Below are 25,459 nucleotides of genomic sequence, written 5' to 3' on the forward strand. Positions count from 1 at the left end.
CCCAGTAATAGCTTCTAGTACTTAATGATGCTATTATTCTTAATGATACTGTTTTTAGCTACAAAAGGAGTAATTACAGTTCACTTCTGCATAAAATGGAAGGGAAAATGTTTTGATTTCTCCTGTCGTTTTGTTTTTAGGACACATTCAGCTAACGTATTTTAGCAGGTGGAGTGAGGTTGAAGATTCCTGTGACAACGATGCCATAGAGAGAATGTACTGTGCCCCAGGTTAGAGCAATCACCTCAAATGTTTCACTTGGAAAACAGATTAGCAGCTTTCATTTTCTCATGGAGCTTTCATCCCATTCCACCCTCTGTGTTTCTTGGGAATACAAGCTGTTCAGTATCTGCTAACACTTTTAATTTTTTTTTATTTTTCAAATGCTCTTTTGGAATATGAAATACTAATAACTGTTCATTGTTTAGAAGGAGAATTCGCTATCAAAGTTAGATGTAACAGGAATGCATAAAGATTTTTGAAATCTGTGTGTTTAAGTGTACAGAGTTCTGGAAACTTTTTATTGTTGAAATGAAGAGGGGTTAAACGTATCATGGTTTGTACAGGTTTTCCTTTGTATGTACCTATTATGGTATCTTCCACAGAAGAGTGTCCAGTTTTTATTTAACTGTGGCTCTAAATCTACTATGGATATACTGTAAATACTGAATATGAACAAGTAAAAAGGGAGTCCCAGTAAGCAGTGCATAAATAACATATTTTCATCAGTTTTAACATTCTAATATTAGTAAGAGGAATTAAGATTATATTAAGTAAAAGTGTCTCACCAAACTGATAGCGTGTAAAAGTAAATAAAGTATCCCTCAGATTGAGTGTGATTCATGGAGACTACATGGACATGTTCTTGTGTCTTGGCAACAAGACAAAAGATCATCTTTAAAAAAACTTCCTAGCCTAATCTACGGCCTTATGATTCCTTTGTGGTCTCCTAGTCTAAGTACTATCTAGGTCCAGTCCTCTCATCATTTTTGAGATCAGTTAAGGCCACCTAGATGCTGCCACTTGCTTTGACTCAACAGAATGAATTAGTTATACACTGATTTTACTTACAAGGATTTCAGATGAAATTAGGTGCAACAATTTAGCCTGGACCACATCCAGGATAATGAGAACATAACTATAAGTCAGTTGGGCTTCAAAGGACTAGTGCTGTTTTTTAAAGCATTTTTATTTAAGGTGATATTATGGAGAAAGTTTCTATGGTATCAAAGCTAATTTTCATTAAGATTGTCAATCTGTGTCTTGCATTCTACTGTTTTAGATTATAGAAGGCAGGAGGAACCTCAATTGGATTGTGGAATCTTTTACTTCAAGGAAGAACAAATTTTTAGAGGCCATCTTGAGTCTGCCCCCTGAATCCTCTGTTGACATATGCTTGCTAATTAATTTCGCTGAAGTCATTTTCCATATTGGCTCCTTGTTTAGTTTCAAGCCCAAGATGAAGTAATTTTGAAATCCTAAGTGGCTTGAATCCAGATAGTCTGAAGAACTACTTTCTCTTGTTGAGAACTCATCACTGATTGGGTGATGTAGGTCAGGATGTAGGCCTTTGGTCCTTTGGGAGGCATAACTGACTTAAGTTCTAAATTCAGAAGATGTGCATCAAGTCAGTTTAGAGCAGAATTCAAAAAATTCTATAAAAATAAAATCAACTGAATTTGATTTAGACATTGAATTAATTAATAGAACATCAGAAAGTTCTGTTAAGTTCTATTAATTCAATGTCTAAATCAAATTCAGTTGGTTTTATTTTTATAGAATTTTTTGAATTCTGCTCTGAACTGACTCAATGCACATCTGAATTCAGTTGCAGATTGGAATATTTCTGTTCTTCAGATTTTTCAGTTTACAAATTTGCAGTGCAATGCTCTATTTAAAGATCTATAAAATGTAATTATAGCTCATTAGGGATAGAATATGTTTAGAAATTATGTTGTGAGAAAATATATTCAGAAATATGTATATTTAAATGTAAAGTTGTATTTTTTTAAAAAAGGAAGTTGCACATAACTTTAGAAATAGGCCTGAATACATGAAAATCTCATGTGACCAGGGGTATGTTGAACCATCTATCTTAATTTTATTGCCCCTGTCCCCTAATTAGTAGAATTTGATGTTGATTTGTTGCCTCTTATTTTGCTGCTTATCTTTAAAAAAAAGCATTAGTAACAGTGTATATGTTTCTGTGTGAGTGAGTCCACTGGATTCTTAGTTTCATAAATGTAAGGTAACTTCTTTAACATGAAAAAAATCCCATAGAAATGAATGGAATCAATACTGAACTCATAAAATTTCAGTTAATTATAAATCTAGACAAGACAGCATCATGTTAAAGCAGTGGAAAAATGATCCTTTAGCAATGTGAATTATGAATTTTCTCTTGGGCATTTTCCAATAACTAAAACTGGGCTGAATCCTGTCCTTCTGAGTATGCAGGATGCTTTAATCCCAGAAAAAAAAAGTTATGTTTTCTGCTTTTTTTGCAGAAATTAAAAGATACGCACGCCTGATATATAGTAATACTGTAATTACCCTGCAATCTTGCTGTTATGGAATAGGACACAGCATGTTGAGGCAATATTGCTGTAAAGAATCCTAGTTTCTGGAACTTCTATTCTTTTAAAATATAGGTTACATTTGCATGCTTGCCATATTTATTTATTTGTTTTTCTAGACATATATGTTGCTTAAATTGTTGATTGACTGAGTAGCTCATAGTCCTACCATGTGTAAATCAGATAAATAGCAAACATTACATCAACAAATTTAATGTAATAATTAAGATTCCTATGCTGAGGAACCTTAAAATCCCATAAAGTAAGTAACTCAGAGGAGAAATCTAAATTCATTTCCCCCTTTAAGGTCTGTTGAAAAACCATGTTTTGACTGCTTTCCTAAATCCCAATAATGTTGCTGCAAGTCGAATCTCCAGAGGAATGCTATTTTAGAGAACGGGGGAGGGGGGAATTATTGGGAAAATATTCATTACTTTAAGTAATATTATTTTAAATATTAAGGTGATATACTGTATATAACATAAGATTAACTGTGAAAAAATAATCTGTCACTTTTTAGATATACAATGTTTATCTGTTTATCTAAACAGATACAAATTAGATAAACAGTCACAAATATCATGGTAAATCTGGGTATGTTATTGCATACTTAGGTTTAGGTAGATTTTACATCAGATCCTATTTTTGAATATGGTATTTGAGAATATTTCATCCCATGGTGCAGAAGACATAATATGTAAACTTCCCACCTTGCAATATTGGGCAGAATGAAAGTGATGTGGAATAGGGATGAGAACCTGTGACTTTCAGATATTGTTGAATTACGATTTCCAACTTCTCCCGTCAGCATGACCTGTGATGAGGATACTGGGAGTTGTAGCTCAACAAACATTTAGAGATTCACAGGTTCCTCACTCTCTGATGTAGGATCAAGATCTATTAAGCAAGGTGTCCTCTCTAGTGTTTGTTCTATCTGTACATTTTCACCTAATGAACTTTGAAATAATAAGGGAAAAGACCAATAATATTTACTCTGATTATTCATAGTTGTGGCACAAGATGCAGTCCTGTATCCATTGGTAGTCTCCAATGCCCTAGCATAATCTAATAGTGATGTGTGCCCATAGATCCCCTTTAGAAAGTAGAATCCTGTGCTGGATTAGAGAACCACTATTTGAATTCCTGACAAGGAATGTGGTATAATATCACTTCATGTACATGTTGTTTTCCTGACACCTATGCAGTGATTTGCTATTCCTTTTTTTCAGGATGCCTCTTTGAATTCTCAGGCTAGTTTGTCTATAGTCCAGGGATTTCCTGGGGGTCTCCAGGTACTACTCAAGTCTGCCCCTATTTAGTGTTTTCAGCCAAGGTTGGCTTGGTGCTCTCACCTGCTGAGACCCCCCCACCCCACCCCCCAATGTGATAGAAAGATATATTTATTTTCTTATGTTAAATGTGTAGGAATGAAAATGTATGGCATGATGTTTGTCATCTTGTATATTTTTCCCATCCAAAACCATTGCCCAAAATATGACTGGGAAGACATACCTTTAGATTAGTAAAGAAGAGATGGGCATATTTTATAGTATCTGGAGTTAATTGCAGTTATGTATCAAAATATAATGCAAGTAGCAAACCAGTATGAGTGATCACGATGGGAAAATGGGGAGTGATTCTGCTCCAGCTTTCCCCAACCTGTATTCCTCAGCATGCCTGAAGGTCAGCAGCTAGGAGAAAACTGGATTACTTCAAGTCAAGAAAATAAGAGCATGAAGCCAGTAAGGTCAACAGAAGAAGAATGATGCTTCTGTTATTTTTCATTTGTAACAAGCAAGGAACTTTTCTACTGGAACCAAGCATTGTGTTTGCAAAGACACACAAACTTCCATGATACATTGATTAGAATACAGGAAAAGGGGCCAGATCTGTATGCTTCTCTTATTGCTGTCAAGACTGTATACAGAATGAGAAGGTTGTTAGGAAAGTCCTTGCCCCTAGTAACATTAACACAAAATATGCCAGCCTAGTTATAACCTTCTCACAGTTTTGTAAACATGACACTTTCATAACAACTGCTTCTGCTTTTGTTTTTGTTTTTATAAACCATTAGACAGAAAAATGCCAGTAATTGTTCCAGGATTTGGGGAGAAATTTGCTTTGAATTTTTTAAAAAGATCAGACATTCACACAGGACAGCTTGATCTGTTCCTATTAGATACAGCAGTTAAAATGGAAGCTCTGTGTCAAGATATCGTACATCCTCAAATATCAGATGTGGACAAACATTCCCTCCATGGCCATTCCCTCCATGGTCATCTTAAGAAGGTTCAGAACACCTGGCCAAACATTATTGGAGACAGAAAAATTGAAAGAATGAGATTTTGCTTTGACACAACAAAACCATTCTTACAGTCTTAAAGGGCAGGCAGATACCGGCAATAAAGCATCTTTTTCCTTAGAGTAACTTCAGGGTTAGTGTTTTTTCATAAAAAAACTATGGGTCGGAGGATGATGCCCCAGCACAGATAGATTGTAAGGTTTAGATGGTCTGTCTTATCATGTCCCTAAAGTTCATTTGTTTTTAAATAACACTCTAAAGAAAGTATGTCTTATTTATTTATTTATTTATTTATTTATATCCCATCTTTATTATTTTTTTAATAAATAACTCAAGGTGGCAAACATACCTAATACTCCTTCCTCCTCCTATTTTCCCCACAACAACAACCCTGTGAGGTGAGTTGGGCTGTGAGAGAGTGACTGGCCTAAGGTTACCCAGCCAGCTTTCATGCCTAAGGTGGGACTAGAACTCACAGATTCCTGGTTTCTAGCCCAGCACCTTAACCACTAGACCAAACTGGCTCTACAACTGTTGTTTTTCTAACTGCAGAGGGGAAAAGTAATGTCTTTTAGTCCAATTCATTTAAAACATATATCCAAAATATACACCTTTGGAAGGTCATCTTCTGACAGAAACAGCAAATTCTTCCCTAGTGAAAAAAGAGCCATGCATTGCTCAGAATCTTCTCAGGATGCTTTGAACTTGAAGAGCACCCTGTTTAATCTTTTCCAACCCTGCTATTTTCCACCTGTAAATTGCCACCTCCAATGGCTTTTGAGACCTGAATTTCTGAAATTCTGCCTGGTGATAGTAGTAGAGAGCAATTTAAAATGGAACAGCAGGCATGGAAAGAATTAAACCCTTGAAGTTGCTTCTCCATAAAGAAAGCCATTGCCTGGATTGAAAAACCACCACCACGATGACCACCACCATACATTTGCCTGGAATGTCTACTTTGGCCCTAAAGGAACTTTTGCCAAGGGAGATTTCTCAAAGTTGGCCAGTAGGTGGCAACCTACCATTAACTGTTGTCTATAATCAGACTTGACTAGTAGTTTTTTATATTATGAGAACACTAGATAAAGAAGAGCTGTGTTATATATTAATTATAAATGTGTTCAACTGCTTTTTCAGCAGTGCAAGTTGCTGAGTATTATCATTTATCAGGCTATTCCCTTGATTCCTAATGAAGGTGACTTCATAAACTTTAAGGTGATACAAATCTGGGGTTTCAAACTTTTCCGGGCTTCAGAACTGTTAGTTTAAAAGAAGAGTTCCCAGAACCCCTGATGAAGAGGCAAAGTTCTTGTGATAGAAAACTGGCTGTGTTTGAATGAAATGTAAGAAAAGAAAAGAAAAAAGAGAAGAAAAGAAAAGAAACCAAACCAGCCCTTAGGCTCTCAAAGAACCCCATCAAGTTCCTGGAGAACCCAAGGGTTCTGTGGGACGTGGTTTAAAAATATACATGACTGCCATGCTGTTTTCAAAACACAATGTTTCTTATCCACCCAAAGGTCAGAATTCGTGAATCCAGAGAACTACAATAATAATAATTAAAATCCCTAATAGTAATAAATACTATAAAAAGGCTGCACAGTATAATAAAAACAAAGCACATCTGTGCCCAGCTAAGCTGAACTTCTAAGGCAAAATTTATAAATACAGTTGGATGAATATGTTAAAAGGGCAATTGTCAAACATGGAATCTCGTGGTGCTCCTATTTCTTGGTGCTGAGAGTTTCCTTATTCTTTGCAATAGTAATCAAAAATATGGAGTAGAAAGCAGGAAGAATGGAGTGGAATAGGGGCTGCCATGTTCTTCCATCCATAATCAAATGCACAGTAGCGAGGAAGAAAAAGAAAGGAGGCAGAAACTGCAGTTAGGCCCAAATAATTAGAAGAGATGGATGCCATTGGAAGCTAAAGTTGTGGGCTCTGTCTGCAGAAGAATAGCCATTACCAGAAATGATGTAAAACTGGGAAGCATATCTTTTGCACAAGGACAATTTAATTCCCAACTTCTTCAAGTAGAGCTAGGAAAGACACTATCTGAAAGAGTCAGTACTATAGATGGGTTGGTGCTTTGATTTGGTATAAGCACTTCCTAAATAGCAAGTTTCTTACCAAGTCACAATATTTAATAGCCCATCAGTATGTCCAAACTCCTCAATGTCCATTCATGTCATTAAAAACATTTTCTTACGTTTTTTAAAAATAATTTAGACAAATCTTAGGGTAAAGATTAAAGATAAGGTTGCCCCATACTCATGATGCAAATGTTTCACTTCTGTTGAAACATCCTTTTGCTCCTAGAGTCCCCTGGGAATCTTATCACATATTTGTGCTAAAAAAACATTAACCACCTGCCCTGTGCTTTGTAATATCAGCAACCAACCTTTTTATCTTTTGGTTAATGTGCCTTGGTATTTTGAAAGGGGGAGGAGGGGGAGCAGGGAAGGCAGAGGGAAAAATTCCAGCAACAGATTTGATTTGCAGGGACAAAAATTTTGAGCAAATGCCAAGCTAGCAGGGGGGCCATTATTCTGCTCTAAAAATAAGTTTGAAAAAAGAAACAGACACAAACCTTTTAAATCAACATGTTTTGGTCTAATTGAGGAGAAAGCAAGAAAGATTCAGTTTGAAATTCAAATGATCACCTTCTGTTATGGACATTTTTTTCCCTTGCCAACTTTATGATCCTACATTTTAAAGAATTACTGCCAGTGAAATGAGGGAAATGTAAGTTATACAAGGTAGTTCACAAATAATCTGAACTTTATATAATGGGTTTTAAAGAGAATAGTGTAAAAATTACCTGTACCTTGTTTTTTAAACTGCAAAGGATAAGAATTGCATAAGGAATATGTGAACTGATTAATAGAACCCTTTCTTTCAATATAGAGCTTGCTGTCAGCAATGTATGAACATAGGATGCTGTGCAAAATCAGTATTGGCCCATTTAATTCCATGCCATCTATTCAAAGATTAGGCTAGACTTGGTGCTCTCTAAATGGTTTAGACTACAACTTGCACTATACCTTGCTATTGATCATGGAAGCTACATCTAATGACAGTTTAACTCTGGAAGGTACCAGTTATGTAACTCTGGTTTATTCTGGTCAGCAGAACTGTCCAGGATTTGAAGCCTTTCGTATCTGCAAGCTAATCCTTTCAGATTGCATTATACTTGAGACCTGCTTGCAAAAACAATTTTACAAATTAGCTATGAGTCTTCCAGTGTGATTATCAAACATCTCCAGTTTTAGCTGATTTCCCCCCCCCCCCTTGCTCCTGCCATTTAACTGAAGAAAAGAAAATCTGAATATCTGCAGTTTGCTTCTATAGATGCAGAATGGTAGAACAGTGTTTTCAGATCAGAGGGTTTTCAGTCCAGGAAAAGGTTGAGGCCTTATGTTTATAAACTGACCCATCTTGGCAGTATCAATCTCTTTGGCTCTCTGTAAGCTCTTGAAGAACATTTTGCTAAAAATATTTAGGGCTTGTTGCTGCTGAGCAACAACCTTGCCTGTCTTCTTATCACACATTATTTCAGCTTGCACATTTGAATATTTTTGAGAAAAGGGCATTGTAGAAAAAAAAATAATTTGTTTCCATAGGTTGCTCTAAGGTTTTTTTTGTTAGGTGATGATGGAGTGTTGATTTTGATTTAAAGTGTTATGTATTCATAGAGCTTTAGTGAAGAAATCTATTCTTTGACTTCACAATTGATTGAGTATAATGAATAAGGAAGGTTTGTGAAGCACTGAAGCTTTCTGTGATACTTCTGTCCCCAGAGATCAGTTGTGAATGCAGAGTTCTAATCTACTTTATGATCTCAATGAATGAGCAAATAATTTTTTTGAAAAAATTTGAAAAATATGATCAACAAAATATCCCTTATGGCTATCTCCAAGATAACAAGGGTAAAGTTCAGCCTATATTTGACAGTGACACGCATAATTCTCAAAGGAGTTTCTTCCATTAGACCACGAGATCTGTGTACATATTGGGTGTGTTTGGGAGAGTATTAGTTCCTTGTCCACATAATTGGGAAAAAAGTGAGGCTGGGAGTGAATGTTTACCAAATTTGATGGAACTAAACTTGTCTACTTAAAACTAAACAACTTGTCTACTTCATATTAGTAAAGTTTAAGTTTAAACTTTGCCTTGGGGTAGCTAACATGAAAAAAAAAACATTCCATTTAAAGTGTATGAAGATTTTTTTTTAGTCCACAGTATAGAAGCTTACATTCTTTTAAATGAAATGCTTCAATAGTGCCTTGATTCTTTAAAGAAATTCCAATGTGGAGGTTTCTGTAAACCCTTTAATGGCTAGAACTGGGTATTAAAAAGCATATGTAAACCTATTTTGTCCAATGCAGGAGGAAGGAGAAGCTTTAAGGAACATAGTTTGTTGGAGACAGTTTAAACAGTGTTGTAATAAATACCTTACGACAATTTTAGTATGATAGAACAGGTAAAGTAGTCTTCCAAATTGGAAAGCATGGATCAAGGATAGCACACATAGAACCTGGAATGAATGAAACAGTATTAGGATTGTAGGCAGAGGAAAAGCTGAAATCCTAATAATGGGATCTTTAAAAGTTTGTGCCAATTTATCTTAATATCCAGTTTGGTTCTTATGAGCAAAACAAAACAAAAACATTACCTGGTAGCTCTTTTTGGAGCCAGAATAGTTTTCTGATATCTCAAATTGCATCCAGGTAGTTTTGTGATGATGATTTTACAATGGCATGAAAAGTCTCTGTCATTATAGCCTTGGTTTTGAACAAAAGAGGAAAAGTTGGAAGTGCATGAAGTTAGGAGCTGTTTGAATAAGGATTGTTGCACATACACCTGCTTGGCCACAAAAATATCAGATTAGGAATATTATTTTATCCTCTTAAAAACAAAAGATAAAGTTGATAGGAACCATTTTTTGTTAGCAGGAAAACTTCCGAAGAAGAATGGTTTCCTTGGTTTAACATTTATATTACATGCAGAAGGTCCAATTTTAGTGTCCCATCTTTTCTGACAAAAACATGTTAGGGAAGATTTAAATCTTGTTAGGGAAGATTTATTTCCAAAATTAACAGGGAGGTTGTTCTAGACTTGATGGAAAATCAATTTGAGTTGATACAGATTTTGTATAGTTTTGTGCAGCTATACATTTGTGTATAGCTTTTTCTCAGTGAAGCACTCTTGTAAAAGGTGGATGAACAATTGATTATGCTGTGGATGTATCATCAGAGTATATGAGCTAATGTATAAATAGGATTCTTTCATGAGGAGGAGGAGGAGACTGAGAATTGGTTAGGAAAGAACTATTGCTCAGTGGCTAAATACTGTGCATATTCAGCTTCTGGTTTCTCCAGAATGGGTGGGGGAAAATGCCTGCTTGAAATACTCAAGATGTACTGTTAGTTAGTGGACAATACTGAGCAAGATAGTCTGTTAGTCTGACTTTATATAAAAAGCATCTTCACATAGTCCTAGTTGGTACAAATGCAGATATCCTGAAATTCTGTTCTGAATGATCCCTACATAAGTAAGACAGAGAAGCGTTAGAAAGAAATACAGTAATAGAAAGCAAAGCTATTGGTTGCTTAGGTTTGTAGGCCACCACTTTTTATTATGTAAATGTCTTAGCTGATATGAACGAAATGGCTTCATTATTGAGAACTGGCATTTGGATGTGATTTATTGCAATATTAAAACTTTTTGATGGGTGGAAGTGGGGAGAGCTTTTTCGCTATGCAGAATTGCATTAGCTAGTTGGGCTTCAAAAGCACTTTGCAATCTATAGTTTTCTTATTTTTCTCTCTATGATGTATTACTGAGAGTAAAGGTTGCTTTATTGATGTGATATACAAAGGTTATTATATCAATACATTGCAGAGAAAATGCAAGGGAAAGGAGAGTGCAGACGAAGAATTTATCTGAAGCTTTTCCCAATAAGTGGAGCCATGGCATTCTGAACTGGGTATCTCCCTCCCACTCATTGTGGAGACAGGGCTAAAAAGCTTGTGATGGCTGTAGAGAGCATGTCTCCTGGCCCCTCGTGAGCGTTGCTTGCCATCTTTGTGGTCAAGACCACCACAGTCACTGTTCTTTGCAATTTTTATTTTTATTTTCTTTCGTTTTTTCTTGATTTTTTTCAGCCATTCACCTCACCAATGCCAGAAGCCAGCAAACTAACTTTATGCATGTCTGACTCAGATGCCTCCTTTCAGACCAATCTGAATGTTCCTAGATGAGGGAGTGGATCAGCAGCCAGACTCCAAATCTATCAGACTATTTAAAAAGCAGAATTTCCACAATTATTCAGGAAACTCTGCAATACCATAGGCCTGAAAGACCCAGAGCTACCCGTGACTGTTGACTGTGTGGTGGCAGAGACCTTCCCTGTGGTTCATAAATCCTCTACCTAAAGAGTCCTGGAGGCAACGTGAGGGGCCCCAGGGTGACTGGAGGCAAAATGGGGAGCAACAAGGGTGGCTCACTGCTGGCTGCCAGGCTCTGTACTTTTTCTCAGAAATCTGTAGACCTGTTCAAAATCCACCTAGTGGATGCCATGGTAGCATTGGCTTTGGAGGCCATAATAAACAAAGGATGGGACAATACCCCAAACATCCAAAGGAGTGGAAAATGGAGATCCCAAAATGCAGAGCAGACAAAGTGATATCTCTAGCCACAAGGGACTCCCTGGAAACTTCAGTCTTCGTCAACACTTCCATCCTTTTCACCAAATAGGTTTCTCATCTCATGCCTCCACGGCACAGCGTATTCAGGTAGGTAAGGACAAAGTAGCCAACATGGCCGTTTTTGTGATGCTAGTCTGGATAGTGTCCATTCTCAGCCAAAGGCTTGGTAGCTTCCATGGCCACCCAGAGACAATTTTGGTTGAAGAACTGGACCATAAACTATAAATTAAAAAGAAAGAAATAATAAATTAAAAAGAAAGCTTTTTTTCTTTTTAGGAAAAGAAACAAAGAAGCATCCCCATTTATTCATCTCTACCACACCCAAAACAGAACTGTAGACCAGAGGGAATTCAGACCACCAATGCGGGGTGGGGGGGGGAGACCACACCTACCCCAAAGCAGACGGAGTATGATATCCCCTCCAACAAAAGAGGGGACAGAAACAACAAGGAGAATGTCTCAGTCTTTCTGTGGGTGGGAGGCTAACACAGTTCACTTACCTGTAGCCTAATGTAACATTAAATGTATAAATCCTAAAGATGATCTCACATCATTGTGTCATCAAATTTAACAGGGTTCCCCACAATTATTTCATCACATCCTCCAGATCTCACAGAGGAATCAAATACCAGCTGGTCCCAAAAGCCATAAACTACCTCCAGAACATACAAGCCTTCACACTGATCCAGTGAGGTGAGAGACTCTCTACCTCTGCACCTTGATCCAGCCTTCCTAATTAAGGTGAAGTTAGTCTTTCATCAGGGCCAGGTAGCGATGCTCCCTTCTCACTGCCCCAAGCTCAGGTCCAAATTAGAGAAGAAGTGGCACAAAGTGGATGTTAGGCAGGGCATCAAGATCTACCTGAGTATAGTGGAGAAATTCATAGTCTTGGACAATCTTCTAATTTTCTTTTGAATGCCCCACTTGGCCCACAGAGTGTCCCCTATCATGATCTATAGGTAGGCCTGTTTCATATTAGACTAGAAGACTCCAAATAAGCTTGCTCCACAGGGGATTGTAATTCACCCCACAGGAACTGCAGCCACATCACCTGTTCTTGACCCCAACGTCCCCCTGGGAGATACTTGGAGGAATGCCATGTAGTCTTCCGTCCTCTAGTTAATAAGGCACTATAACTCTTCTAGCTCAGCTGAAGCATCCTTTGGCAGGTGGTTCTGCAGAAATAGTTCACAACAGAGATTAGTCCCCCTCCCCTAGGACAGGATCAGACCCCCAGAACCAGTATATCCTATTTCAGAATGCCCTGGCTGTGCTATAGAACAATGGTGCGCTGGACCTTTCATTGAGGTCCTTTTTATACAGTGGAAATAAGCCATCCAGCACTGTTTAAAAAATGGGGAGATAGTCATGGGGGGGGGGCATCAATATTTGCAATGTATGGGGTCTTGCCATGTTTTCCTGAATCCCTACCTTTTCAAATGCTATTTCTCTTTATGGCTTGTCATTCCAAAGCTGGGGAAGGGAGCAATAATCTCCCATAGAAACTGATGTCAGAATCTTTTCTAATCTGGCTCTGAAATTAGTGGGAGATGCCCACTTCAGAATGCTAGTTTCCAGTTTTGAAAAAGGACTTTCATGGTAAATCCAGCAACTATTCTTGATTAAAGAAAATACATTTCCTTAATTGTAAATGTGAAAATAGCCAGATTTAAAAGGAAAAGCTACAAGAATGAAGATACTAGTGCGTGGTAGAAGAAAATAAAAAATCATTTGGACCAAGCACTGAACATCTTTGAAGTTCTTTTCAAGTACTGTAAAGACATTTTGTGTGCTTTGGCTAAATAGCTTCTGAATTTTACTCTTACTGAACTCACTGGAACTTATTTATTCTGTTCATGGCTCACCTTTCCTCCAGGAATTATTTTTAGTCCTCAGCCAGTGGCAGCATCTGGCCAGCCTTGCTGGGTTTGGAGACCAAACAGGGTGGGACCTGCACCAGCTGCAATGGTTTGTGGGAAAGACCTTGGGAGACTGGGCAAAGAGACACTGCCAAGGGAATGGTCAGACAAAAGACAGCATAGCCCGCAGCTGCATAGTGGGCAGGGCAAGAGGCTAAGAAGGGACCTTCCCTAATTTTTTGGGTTGTAAAGGGGGTGGGGGAGGATTGTACTTTCAGACTTGCAAGATTCTGTCAATGTAGCTTTAAAATAAAGTAGAATTAGCTCACCTGATTGTGAATCCTACCTGGTTTACCCCAGGAGGCCAACATCACCAGATGATTCCAGTGCTATGCCCTGTAGGTTAGGCTGGGAAGTTTAGAAAAAAATCCTGGAAAATGAGTATAGCCAAGAAAATTGTATGAATATGTTTTTATGTTTTTATTTATCAAATTTGTCACTGCCCATCTCCTCCCACCAGAGGGACTCTGTGCAGTTTACAACAAAGGTAGTCAATTAAAACAGTAAATATAAAATACAAATACAATATATAAAAATATAAATGCCATTAATAAATATAAAAATAAGAATAAGAGTAAATTGTAAGTGGCAAGATCTAATTCAGTCCATGTGTGTGAGGAGCGCTCTAAGGTGCTAGCCATCCCCCCGCAGAGCTACTCCCTTCTCCGCCCAAAGCAAGACAGCAGAGCCAAGTCTTCAGGTTCCTCTGGAAGGCCAGGAGCGATGGGGCTAACCTCAGCTCCAGGGGCAGGATGTTCCACAAGGTGGGAGCTACTGCAGAGAAGGCTGACTTCCTGGACCCCACCAAATGGAATTCTCTTGTAGAAGGGGTCCGCAACATGCCCTCTCTGAATGATTGGGTGGGACGGGTTATGTAATGGGGAAGAGGCGGTCCCTCATGTAGTCACCAGGTTATCCTTAACTTTTTACATGGTTGTCTCCCTATTTTATTCACTTACACACAGAGTGAAGTAGGTATGGATATGAGAGAAAGACTAGCCAATAGACCTAGGTGAGTTCATGATTGAAAGGTAGTTAAATCTAGATCTACCCAGTCCTACATTAGTCCTTTAATCATTACATATTATTTACTCTTGCTAGATAGATAGTGTTTGTGTGTGTGTGAGAGAGAGAGAGTATTTATCAGATTTCTGGACTACCCAACTCCAAAATGACACTGGGTAACTTCACAATTTTTTAAAAAAACATCATATACAAACAACAATTGTTTAAGGAAATAACCAACCATTCTTCCATATCACCCTTAACTTAAAGGATTAGTCTGTGCAAACCTCATTTGAATAGGACTTGCTCTCAATTTAGTGTGATTAGGCTCTTCAAAAAACTCTAATAAAGTATGAAGTAAATACATCCAAGGACACTTATATTTAAATAAGTCTCTTCGCTATTCATACGTTACAACACAAGCAGCACAGTTTTAAGTGCTTCATTTTATTGGTTCCATCTGCTTTTGAAATGTATAAAAGTATATATGTATAAAATGTATAAAAGTAGGGAACTTTGATAAAACAGAAATCTAGGAGATCCTAGGTGGGAGGGTGCCTTCAAATCAATGTTGACTCTTAGAGATTTCTGGAAAAGTCCTTGCAGTTTTCTTGGCAAGATTTCGGAAGTGGCTTGCCCTTGCCTTCTTCCTAGGGCTGAGAGATAGTGACTCAATCACCCATCCGGCTTTGTGCCTAAGACAAGATTAGAACTCATAGTCTCCCAGTTTCTAGCCCAGTGCCTTTAACCACTACACCAAACTGGCTCTTCAGGAGATCTTAAAAGCAAGCAAGATGTTACCTAATTAGGCATTTAGTTTCTTGACATTAGTGCTTGGACAGCTCATGCATGGGGGAACTTCAGTAAACAAGAATTCCCTCATTTTTAAAATAATTTTTTAAATAATGACACCTATCTGAGTATATGATCACTGCAAGTTCAGAGGTGTTCCTCATAGTTGCCCTATGCAGTAAATTCTTAGGCATAGTTAATAATGGCACAGACCCACCTAATATTAACAATTATAACAAAGTATGGTGAAGGGATATGAAATCATGGCTTAAAATGGACTTGCAAATTATGCCTTGTGGGTAATCAAGGTTAGGCTATACTTGCCTGGGGGTGTGGGGGAATATTTTAGCAGCTTGCTTGCCTCTGCAGATGCTCTGCATGGGAGATGAGAAGTATTCTTACTGTTGTCCTCTTATACTTGTTTCAGTCAATTTTATAAAAATCAATTCTTAAAATTTTATTTACAAATTATTTAAATTTTAATGAAATGGCTGAAATTTCACAAGATTAACAAATGTTAAATTGCATTGCATTTTATTTAATTTTAGGGTTCTGTGGGTACAATCTAATGGTATACCCAACTCATGTAATAAACCATGATAAGTACTTACCATGGATAAACATGCCTGCAACAGGGTGTTGAGCAAAAAATGGGGTTTGGCATGAACCTCAACATTTAATAATGCATTTTGTCAATTAAATTAACACATTACTTTGATTATCAATGGCCAGGCCTTTTTAGTAGGATCTAAATGTATAAAAAGTTCTTGCAATAAAATAGGAAGTGCTACATCTGTTGGCTTGAGAACTAATATTAACAGATAAGCAATACTGTGTATCTCTGGTACCATTGGGTCTTGGAGTGTAGAAGTTATATGATTTTTATATAACTTGATATCAAAAGTGCCCATGAGCTGCCAAAATCTTTTATAGCCAATTATGTGGATATAGAATATAGAGTTGCTTGCAGAGTCTTTCCTGTTACCTTCACTAATAGGTACATCATGGGGAATGCTTGATCTAGTCATAGAAGCTCCTGCAATTCAGTCCCTGTGCTGTATCAGCACTTAAAGTTTCACTGTGCAGAGACTTTGCCGAGAAAATAAGTTTAAATTCCATTCCTCATCTTTTTCTGATTCTTCAGGAAAAATTTTCCACAAATCCACTAAATAGACATGGTTTTTTTATCTGTAACCTGCCCCACCCTAAAAACAACAGCACTTAAAGATAAAAGCCTCTCATTATAATGCTAAATCCACTGCATGCTACCTTGCTGAGAGATAATTGCTTTCTCAAGGCTACTCAATGAGTTCTATAATCCTGTCCTTTCACTAAAATAGGTGCTGCTGCCTTCCCTGACCTAGCGACCTCCAGATGTAAACCCCCAGAAAAACAGCTTGCATAATTCCTTGCCAGCAGGACCCATGGAAGGCACCAGGTTGGGGACAATGGCTCTAGAAGCGTATCTCCTTTCAGAATGGAAATGAGAACAACTGATTGTGGAATTACTTCCCTGAATTCACCAAACTGAATAAGCTTTCAGCTAAACACCTACCTGTGCAAGCTTGACTTAAACTGATGTGCCTGTTAGGTGTTTCTATTGTCACCATTCTGATCTTGTTTTAAGTTCTGTCATTTTTATATGCTGTTATTAGTGTTTTTATTTCCCTCTGGGATCGTTAGAAATTGTTTTAATTCAGAAAAGTAGATTGCTCCTCTAGTCAAGTGAGGATGGTGATAGTGACTGGAGGAATGCATCATAGTTAGCTATGGCTTGTTGTAACATTGATTTCTTGAAAAAGCCACAGTGATTGGCTACAGGTTTTACAAACCACAACAGCTGGTTCATGCAGCATGTTAAGCTTAAACTATTTATGGTTTAGCATGATGCGTGAACTCAGCAATTATACTGTGTTTAGAGGATAAACATTCAAGAATCCTGATCTCTGTGTCGAACTGGTATGTCTGTAGTGATGTCTAGCTATTGGAGAAAAAATGTTCTGTTAGAGTCCTCGTGCAAATGCAAGTTGGAAAGGGTATTTGACCTTTGAATTTTAACTGCACTCACCTTTCAATTCAGAAGTTGGTGTTGTCTTTGAAGAAACAGAGGCCTGCGACTGGTGGAGCTTGGGTGCCCTTCTCTTTGAACTACTTACTGGCAAGGTAGGGTGTACTGGCCATTAAACAAAAAAGATATGCCAAGTCCTGTAATCTTACAGAAAATTAGGGGACCAGGTCTAGGCTGTAAATATCCAAAGGCAGCTAAGAGATACTGTATAGAAAACTAATGTTTTTCTGCCATCTGGTGGACATCAGGATTTTTGCAGCCCAGAGAAAAGTAGTATCTTAATAAAGAGTAATATAGGATAGGAACTTTCATATTGTAAGAAAAATCTTCAGAACAGCTGTTGATAGTACCTCATCTTGCTGGTGGGCTCACACATCACATTAAGTGATAATTTGTTTCAACTGTGATTTGTTGAATAAACCACAGTTGCCTGGGTTCTTACACCATGCTGAGCCATAAACCATGGCCTATACTACATTATCTAGTTCACACAGTGTGCTAAACTGAAACTGAGCAAAGAATATTATGGCTTAACATGATGTATGAACCCAGACACTGAATATATATTTTTCTTATAGCAAAATACTAGTGTTTGCTTTATTACAATGCTGTCAATAGGACATGCTGGTAAGGTTTAGAGTATATAATATGTTTCTGGGGACAAAACTATAGATGTCAAAGAAGTAATCTCTTTGAAAAGTAACACACAGGAACAAGAAGTAATTAACAATGAATGCAAGTTGCTGGGGTATATCATTGTCCCTCAATCAAATAGGGCAGAATTCTGAAGTTTTGTATTAGGCTCATCTTTATGGATCTTGTAGGACTTCAGGAAGACAAATAAAGGCAAGATGCAAAGGGAGATTCTTTTCCTTTTCCTTTTGCAATGAAAGTTACGTGGAATACTTGTTTGGTTTGACATAGGAGCATAATTTTTGTCAGACAAATCAAGCCTTTCTTCCAATTCCACCTCCTTTCCTCCAGCCTGGGGAAAGGCTTAACTTGAGCAGGAGGAAAGCGTTGTTGGATGGAGGGGCCCATCTGGTTTCTTCCCTTGCACTTCTTTTGAAAGCAAATGAGGTGCTCCTAAAGCCTTCCTTAATGTTTCCTCTTGCTAGCAACGCTGTATGTTGAAATACAACTTCCATGATCTCTAGAGATTATGAGAATTAAGGTGGGTTATGCCTGTATGAAAGAACACAGTTAGGTCAGATAACCTGCCTGATAAATGGAGCAGAGGTCTGTACCTCCTTGATCTTTGTGCACCTATTCACATTTCAGAACACCTTTGGGAACGACCTGTCAGTTTGCTTTCCAGATTTGTTTGCAGTGGAAGTGAATAATATGTGTATGCACAATGCATAGTATGTCCACTTAGAATTTTTGGTGAGGAGATACCATTGTGATTGCTTTGTGTTTTAATTAAATTTGCAGTTCCATCATTGTTAGGGATTTTCACAGAGGTCATAATTACCTGGTTGAATTTGTATACCTTAGCCTGCATCTCCATTTTTTCCATCTCAGAGCAGGAATGAGATTTTAAGTTTGTGTAATTAATATTCAAAAGATGAAGCTCTTTGAATATAGTAACATGTATTGACATTCTTTATATCATAACATGCACTTTAATATGTTGCATTTCTTGTTGGTTTGTGATAGACTCTCCTGGACTGCCACCCAGCAGGAATAAATACTCATACCTGTTTGAATTTGCCAGATCACATTTCAGAGGAAGCCAGATCACTCCTTCAACAGGTAAATTCTTTGTGAATGTGTATAAGTGTTGTGCTCCTTATATATGGCTAAAACCAGACTGGCATATGTTGTATGTTCTACTGAACATACCAAAAGTTTAACAAATGGAAATTTTTCACCCAGTGGAAATAGCAACCTCCCATCACCTTACAATGTTAATAAAATTAGCTTTGTTCTCTTTATACTTGGTGTTGTAAGGAGTTTCCTATCTTCCCCATTTATCTTTAGAAGTTTTAAAAATATATGTGGGAGTAATGTTTAAATCTGAAGTCTGAAAATATACTTACAGAACCGTAGTTTATCTTAGAGTTCCTAGTAGCTGCATCTCCTTAGCAGTAAAATTCTGTATTTTTGTCCAATATCTAAACAAGAAAAGAAGCTAAACTATTTAAATGACAATAAATTTCCAATGGTCTTCAAGGGCAGCCCCATGTAGAGCATGTTGCAGTATTCCAAATGGGATGTGAAGGCATGAGTGACTGTGAGCAAGGTGTTGAGGTATCATGCTTAAGAGGACGTGCTAAATATCAGCTTATATTTATACTTTGTAGTAAACATCAATTCTTGTTCTAAACTAATCATCCTTGAAGGCTATACAGGATTTCCTTGAACTATGGTTTCATTTGTACAAGTGTAACAAGATTCTTCTTAAGCAATCATGCAAAACTATATTTAACTTTCTTCTTCTAGCCTCCACTATAACAAGGTGGTCTTTAAATAATTATGTGTTGGCAAGATGCACGAACCCGACTCTTTCTTCTCTCATGCTCCCATGCCCTATCTTTTGTCTACTCTGACAAGCATCAACATTTCAAAAACTCTGACAAAGATTCTTCCTAGCCATCTAGCTTGGGTAGAAAAGCCCTGCAGTTATACAGTTGCAAAAGATAGGGGCCATTTTTGTCAGGAAAAAATGCAACACTGGATTTTATTTATTTATTTTTTTAATTTTGGAAAGGAGGGAAGGAATCATAGAGAAATGTAAAGACCTATCCAGCTGTGGTCACTAAATACAGCCAGGGCACAAAATTGCTGCAGAAATCCATTGATTTATCTTTAATAGTCTCCCCTGCCATATGTGATTGGGAGTAAAGGTATATTTTTTATATTAAAGTGAGTGTAATCTATTAAGATTTAGAAGCATGCTAAAACTTGGGTATTTGAACAAACATTTAGGATGGAGTCAAACTGATTTAGATCCATCTTGTTGTATGAGTGTTATCGCTGTTGCTGGCACTGTTCTTTCATTCTGATTAGACCTATTTTTTACTGTTATTATCATTTGTTTATTTTTATTGTTTTAATCTATTTGTGTAGATAGGATTGTAAACCACTTAGAGTCAGTATTCGGTTGGAACAGCAGATAAATTTAGTAAAATAAGTAAATAAGAATAAAAGTATTCATGTGCTATTAAGATCGATAGGTTCACCTAGGTTATAGACTCATAGAATAGAGGATATTTTATACTCCACCCCAGAAAAGAGATTGAAAATGAATGGAATTTTACCACTGGCATCTTTGAGAGTTTATTAAAGCAATACATAGCAACATCTAGCACTTTATGCCAGACTATTTGTTATTTTCCCTCCTCCCCCAGGTTCAAGGTTACCCATGTCCAAAAGGAAGTGTTTCATCTCTGGGCTGCATGTGGCTGACTTTACAGTTGAAGAGTCTGCTCCATTGGCTAGTAAATCAACTTTCTTTTGTGTGTCTCTCTAAGGAAACTACCATTCATTTTTGAGGAAGCTTTGTCAGGAAAAGGAAAAAGGGGCTCTTGGCATAGCAAGTCATTTGTCATTATGATTTTCCTCTTCCACCCCCTCACAGGTTGCTTGGGTCAGCCCATCACAGAATATCTAGGAGAGGAACAGTGTGCAGATACATGCCAAATGTGTCCCATGACATGGCTTTCAAAATCAGTGACCTCATTGAAAAAATAATACCCCACCCTGATCTAGCCAACTAGAAGCAACATAGTTCAGAGGCATTATTACTTATTTTGATTACCTGAAGATAGAGATGAAATTCTTAAGGCTCTTTTAATTGACACACAGTTTCTCAAAAGCTGTCCCAGTTAGCAAAATATCCAGTCTCTTTTTGAACTATGCAGCTTTAATGCAGTTTATTCTGCATTTGCTTTCTCATATTAAAGTTTTTTCCTTGTAACAGGGGAAGCTTTCAGAACATAAATGTCTTTGTACTTAACTTTTCCACCTGATATCAGTTGTTATATTTTCCAGAAGACGGCAGTGGCTGTTCTGTGACTGCTTATCTACTAACTCATGTATATTCACAAAGAAGGCTTGTTTTGTTATCTGAGTTATTTTACTAAGTGAGGTTGGAGCAGTTTTAAGTGGCAGAGCCAACTTAAGATGTGCAAATGAATACATTTTATGGGGAAATTTTTCACTTTGATTATTGGATGTATGCATATGAAGGCATGTGCCCAAAAGAATACCAAAGACAATTGCATTATGCTATAGTTCCCTTTAAAGGAAACTTAGAAATGAAATTATTCTTTTGAACTGCTTATTTAGAATGTGACAGACTCATAAGAAGGAAGAAATGTAAACTTCAGTTCCTTTATCCTTTGTAAATATTTTTATGCTTTACTGGTTACTTCCTTTCAAACAATTATTCGCCATCAGAAGTTGCAGATAGGAAGAGTTGACTTACTTTCTATGTATATATTCATCTCCTTTTTGACTTTATTGTGGATTTTTCAAAAAAGCTACTTAGAATTATTAATACTAGCAATCAGTTGTACCATTTCTTTACATTTCATTTGAGAATCTTTAGCTGCTAAAGGTCCTTGGGCCTCTTTTAAGATGTTGTTAGAGAAATATCTTAATTGTCTGAAAAGCATCAGTTTCTTAGTTTTCTCTGTCTGAACTGATCACATTGGTTTCCACTGAAACCCCCAAATGGGGCCACCTGTCAAGCAGTATTTTTATCTTTTTCCATAGGCTTTAAACAAATATTTTGTGCAGGTACTGCAAATACTGAGCTGCTTGAGGCTGTCTTGGGGTTGGCAGTGGAGTTCCCCAGGCTTATGGTTCTGGGGGACTTCAACCTGCCATCCCTGGGGCAGGGCTCGGAGGCAGCCTGGGAGTTCATGGCCACCATGGTGGCCATGGGCCTGACTCAGATTATTCAGGACTCGACTCAAGACAGTGGCCTCACCCCAGACTTGGTTTTCTTGTCAGAGCAATGGCAATGTGATCTGAGGGGAGAGTTACATCTTTCCCCTTTGTCATGGTCAGATCATGCCCCCGTGACCTTGAGATTCTCCTATGCCACACCCCTCCGCAGGGAGGCAGGACCTATTCAATCGGCCCGCCCCCTGCGACTAATGGACCCAATGTGGTTTCAGAGGGAGCTGGGGGTTATATCTGAGGACCTGCTGCATGGTCCAGCAGAGGCCCTGGCTGCTGCCTGGAATAGGGAGGCAGCCAGGGCCTTGGACAGGATCATGCCCATGCGGCCTCTCTTAGCCCATCAGACCCGACACTCCCTATGGTTTATGGAGTTGCTGAGGGTTTTGAAGAGGATTAAGAGACATCTAGAGGGCCGCTGGAGAAAGACGAAGACTGAACCCAACTGGACACAAGCTAGAGCTGCGATTAAGGCCTACCTTGTGGTGGTAAGAGAGGCGAAACGTCAGCATTTCTCCACTCTTACTGCCTCTGCAGAATCCCACCCAGCAGCCCTGTTTAGGATCACCCGATCCCTGTTGGAAAATCATCTACAGGGCTGTGCTGAGGAGTTTTCGGAGCATCTGCAGGATAAAATAGCTCGGATTTGCTCTAAGTTGGTCTCCAAGCATGAGACAGGGTCTGTGGAGATGGTTGGGGAGTGTACTTACCCAGTTATCTGGGAACAGTTTGATCCTGTTGGACCTGAAGAAGTGGACAAGATCCTCCGGACTGTAAATGCCACCACCTGTCAATTAGATCCATGTCCCTCCTGGCTGGTGAAGGCAGGTTGGGAGGTGATGTGCAGTTGGGCCCAGTTGATGGTAAAGACATCCTTGCAGGAGGGGGTGTTTCCAGCGGCCTTTAAGGAGGCACTGATGTACCCCCTCCTCAAGAAATTATCACTGGACCCTACTGTACTGGATAATTTTCATCCAGTCTCCCACCTCCCCTTTATGGGGAAGGTGGTTGAGAAGGTGGTGGCACTGCAGCTCCAGAGGATCCTGGATGAAATGGATTATCTGGACCCCTTTCAGTCAGGTTTCAGGCCTGGATATGGAACAGAAACAGCATTGGTCGCACTTACGGATGATCTCTGGCGGGAGCGGGATGGAGGCAGTGCATCCATCCTGGCTCTCCTTGACCTCTCAGCAGCTTTCGATACCATGGACCATGGTATCCTTTTGGGTTGGCTCAGGGAGCTGGGGGTGGGCGGTGTAGTTTTATGCTGGTTCACCTCCTTTCTCCAGGGCTGGTCCCAGTCAATGTTAATAGGAGAGGAGAGATCAGGCCCATGGCCCCTACTTTGTGGGGTGCCACAGGATTCAGTACTCTCGCCCCTCCTTTTTAACATCTACATGAAACTGCTGGGCAAGATCATCCATCTCCGTAGGATGAGGTATCATCAATATGCAGATGATACTCAGCTATACATCTCCATCCTGGGGGAAGTAAGTGATGCTGTGGCTGCCCTTTCCAGGTACCTGGGGGCTGTTGGGGTCTGGATGGGGAACAACAGGCTTCAGCTGAACCCTGGTAAGACGGAGTGGATGTGGGTAATGGCCCTTCAGCTCCTAGGAATTTGTCATTTTTAGTTTTGGATGGCGTTGCACTGCCCCAGACAGAGCCGGTACGTAACTTGGGGGTCCTCTTGGACTCACGACTCCTGCTCGAAGAGCAGGTGGCAGTTGTCCTGATTACCAGGAAACACACTGAGACAATGACTTGGTCTCTAATATTTATTAGTAGTACTTAACAAGAATCCTAACAAACTGAGGAAGCGTGGGAAAAACCCAGCCATATAAACCCCAAAGGTTAAGGCGGTCCCGATCTGTGTCTCTTTGAATGGCTGAACAGTTCCTCAGTGCTACGCATGCGCTTGACAGTCTGGGTGGGAGCCCCCTGCTCGCCATCCTTACTCATGACATCAGTCATGGCCAGAAGGGCCTTTGCGCAACTTTGTGTTACACGCCAGTTATGCCCCTTTCTGGAGCAAGAGGCCCTTCGAATGGTCACTCATGCCCTGGTCATCTCCCATATAGACTGTTGTAATGCGTTCTTCATAGGGCTACCCTTGAAGAGTATTAGGAAGCTACAGCTGGTCCAAAATGCAGCCGCGCGGGTGATATTGGGTGCTTCAAGATCAGCACATATAACTCCTATGCTCCGCGAGCTGTGTTGGGTTCCAGTTTGCTTCCGGGTCCCATTCAAGGTGTTGGTTATCACCTTTAAATCCCTACATGGCATGGGTCCAGGTTACCTAAGGGACTGTCTCATCCCTGTTACATCAACCCGTCCCACCCGGTCGTGCAGAGAGAGCATGCTTCGGACTCTGTCTGTAAGAGAATTCCATCTGGCGGAGTCCAGGAGGTGGGCCTTTGGAACATCCTTCCCCTGGAAGTGAGGTTATCCCCCTCCCTCCTGGACTTCAGAAAACAGCTGGTTCTGCTACCAGGCTTGGAGTGGGGAGAGGAAGAGCCATTCTTGGGGCTGGTTGGTTCCCTAGTTCTACTGGGACTGGTCTTATCCCCTTATGGGTGGAATTAGATCTACCATCACTTGGATTTGACTGTATTTTTTATATTTATTGACTAGTAGTATTATTTATGATGTTATTGAATTTTAAATTGTTTTTATTGTGAACCGCCCAGGGTCCCCCATGTGGGGGAGGTGGGCGGTCATAAAAATATGATTGATTGATTGACTGATAAATAAATAAATAAATAGGAATACATTCTGTGACACCCCTTCATTGTGTATGTGTGTGCCTTCGAATCAGTTTTTGACTCTTGGCATCTCCCTGGACTAGTCCCCACAGTTTTCTTGGCAAGATTTCAGAAGTGGTTTGCCATTGTCTCCTTCCTAGGGCTGAGAGAGAGTGACTGGCCCAAGGTCACCCAACTGGCTTTGTGCCTAAGGCAGAACTAGAACTCATGGTCTCCCGGATTCTAACCTGATGCCACTGAGTCTCTCACATGCCTTCATTAAAATCAGGTGAAAGAAACTTACTTTTCATCCAAACTGAGTGGAGAGACAGTCCATCTTTTTTCATTGTATTTCTCATGGGCTGATAAATATAAGAGGCAGTATAAAAGATAATATGGTAAAGTCTCTGAAAATGACCACAAGGTGTTTTAATG

General features: G+C 39.0%; 1 protein-coding gene across 5 annotated transcripts in view; it reads left to right on the forward strand.

The window, feature by feature from the left end:
- The window catches only part of RPS6KC1 (ribosomal protein S6 kinase C1), a 118,170-nt gene that overhangs the window by 87,648 nt on the left and 5,063 nt on the right, over positions 1–25,459 (forward strand). For 2 of the 5 annotated variants that reach the window (XM_063303424.1, XM_063303461.1), the window contains 4 exons: positions 141–230; positions 17,382–17,464; positions 19,029–19,124; positions 20,723–20,812. In XM_063303424.1, coding sequence (XP_063159494.1) covers positions 141–230; positions 17,382–17,464; positions 19,029–19,124; positions 20,723–20,812 — 359 coding nt within the window. The remainder of the gene's footprint in view (positions 1–140; positions 231–17,381; positions 17,465–19,028; positions 19,125–20,722; positions 20,813–25,459) is intronic. The other 3 variants (XM_063303433.1, XM_063303443.1, XM_063303453.1) reach the window with 3 other exon arrangements.

The sequence above is a fragment of the Candoia aspera genome, chromosome 1 (genome assembly GCF_035149785.1).
Source record: "Candoia aspera isolate rCanAsp1 chromosome 1, rCanAsp1.hap2, whole genome shotgun sequence".
NCBI lineage: Eukaryota > Metazoa > Chordata > Lepidosauria > Squamata > Boidae > Candoia > Candoia aspera.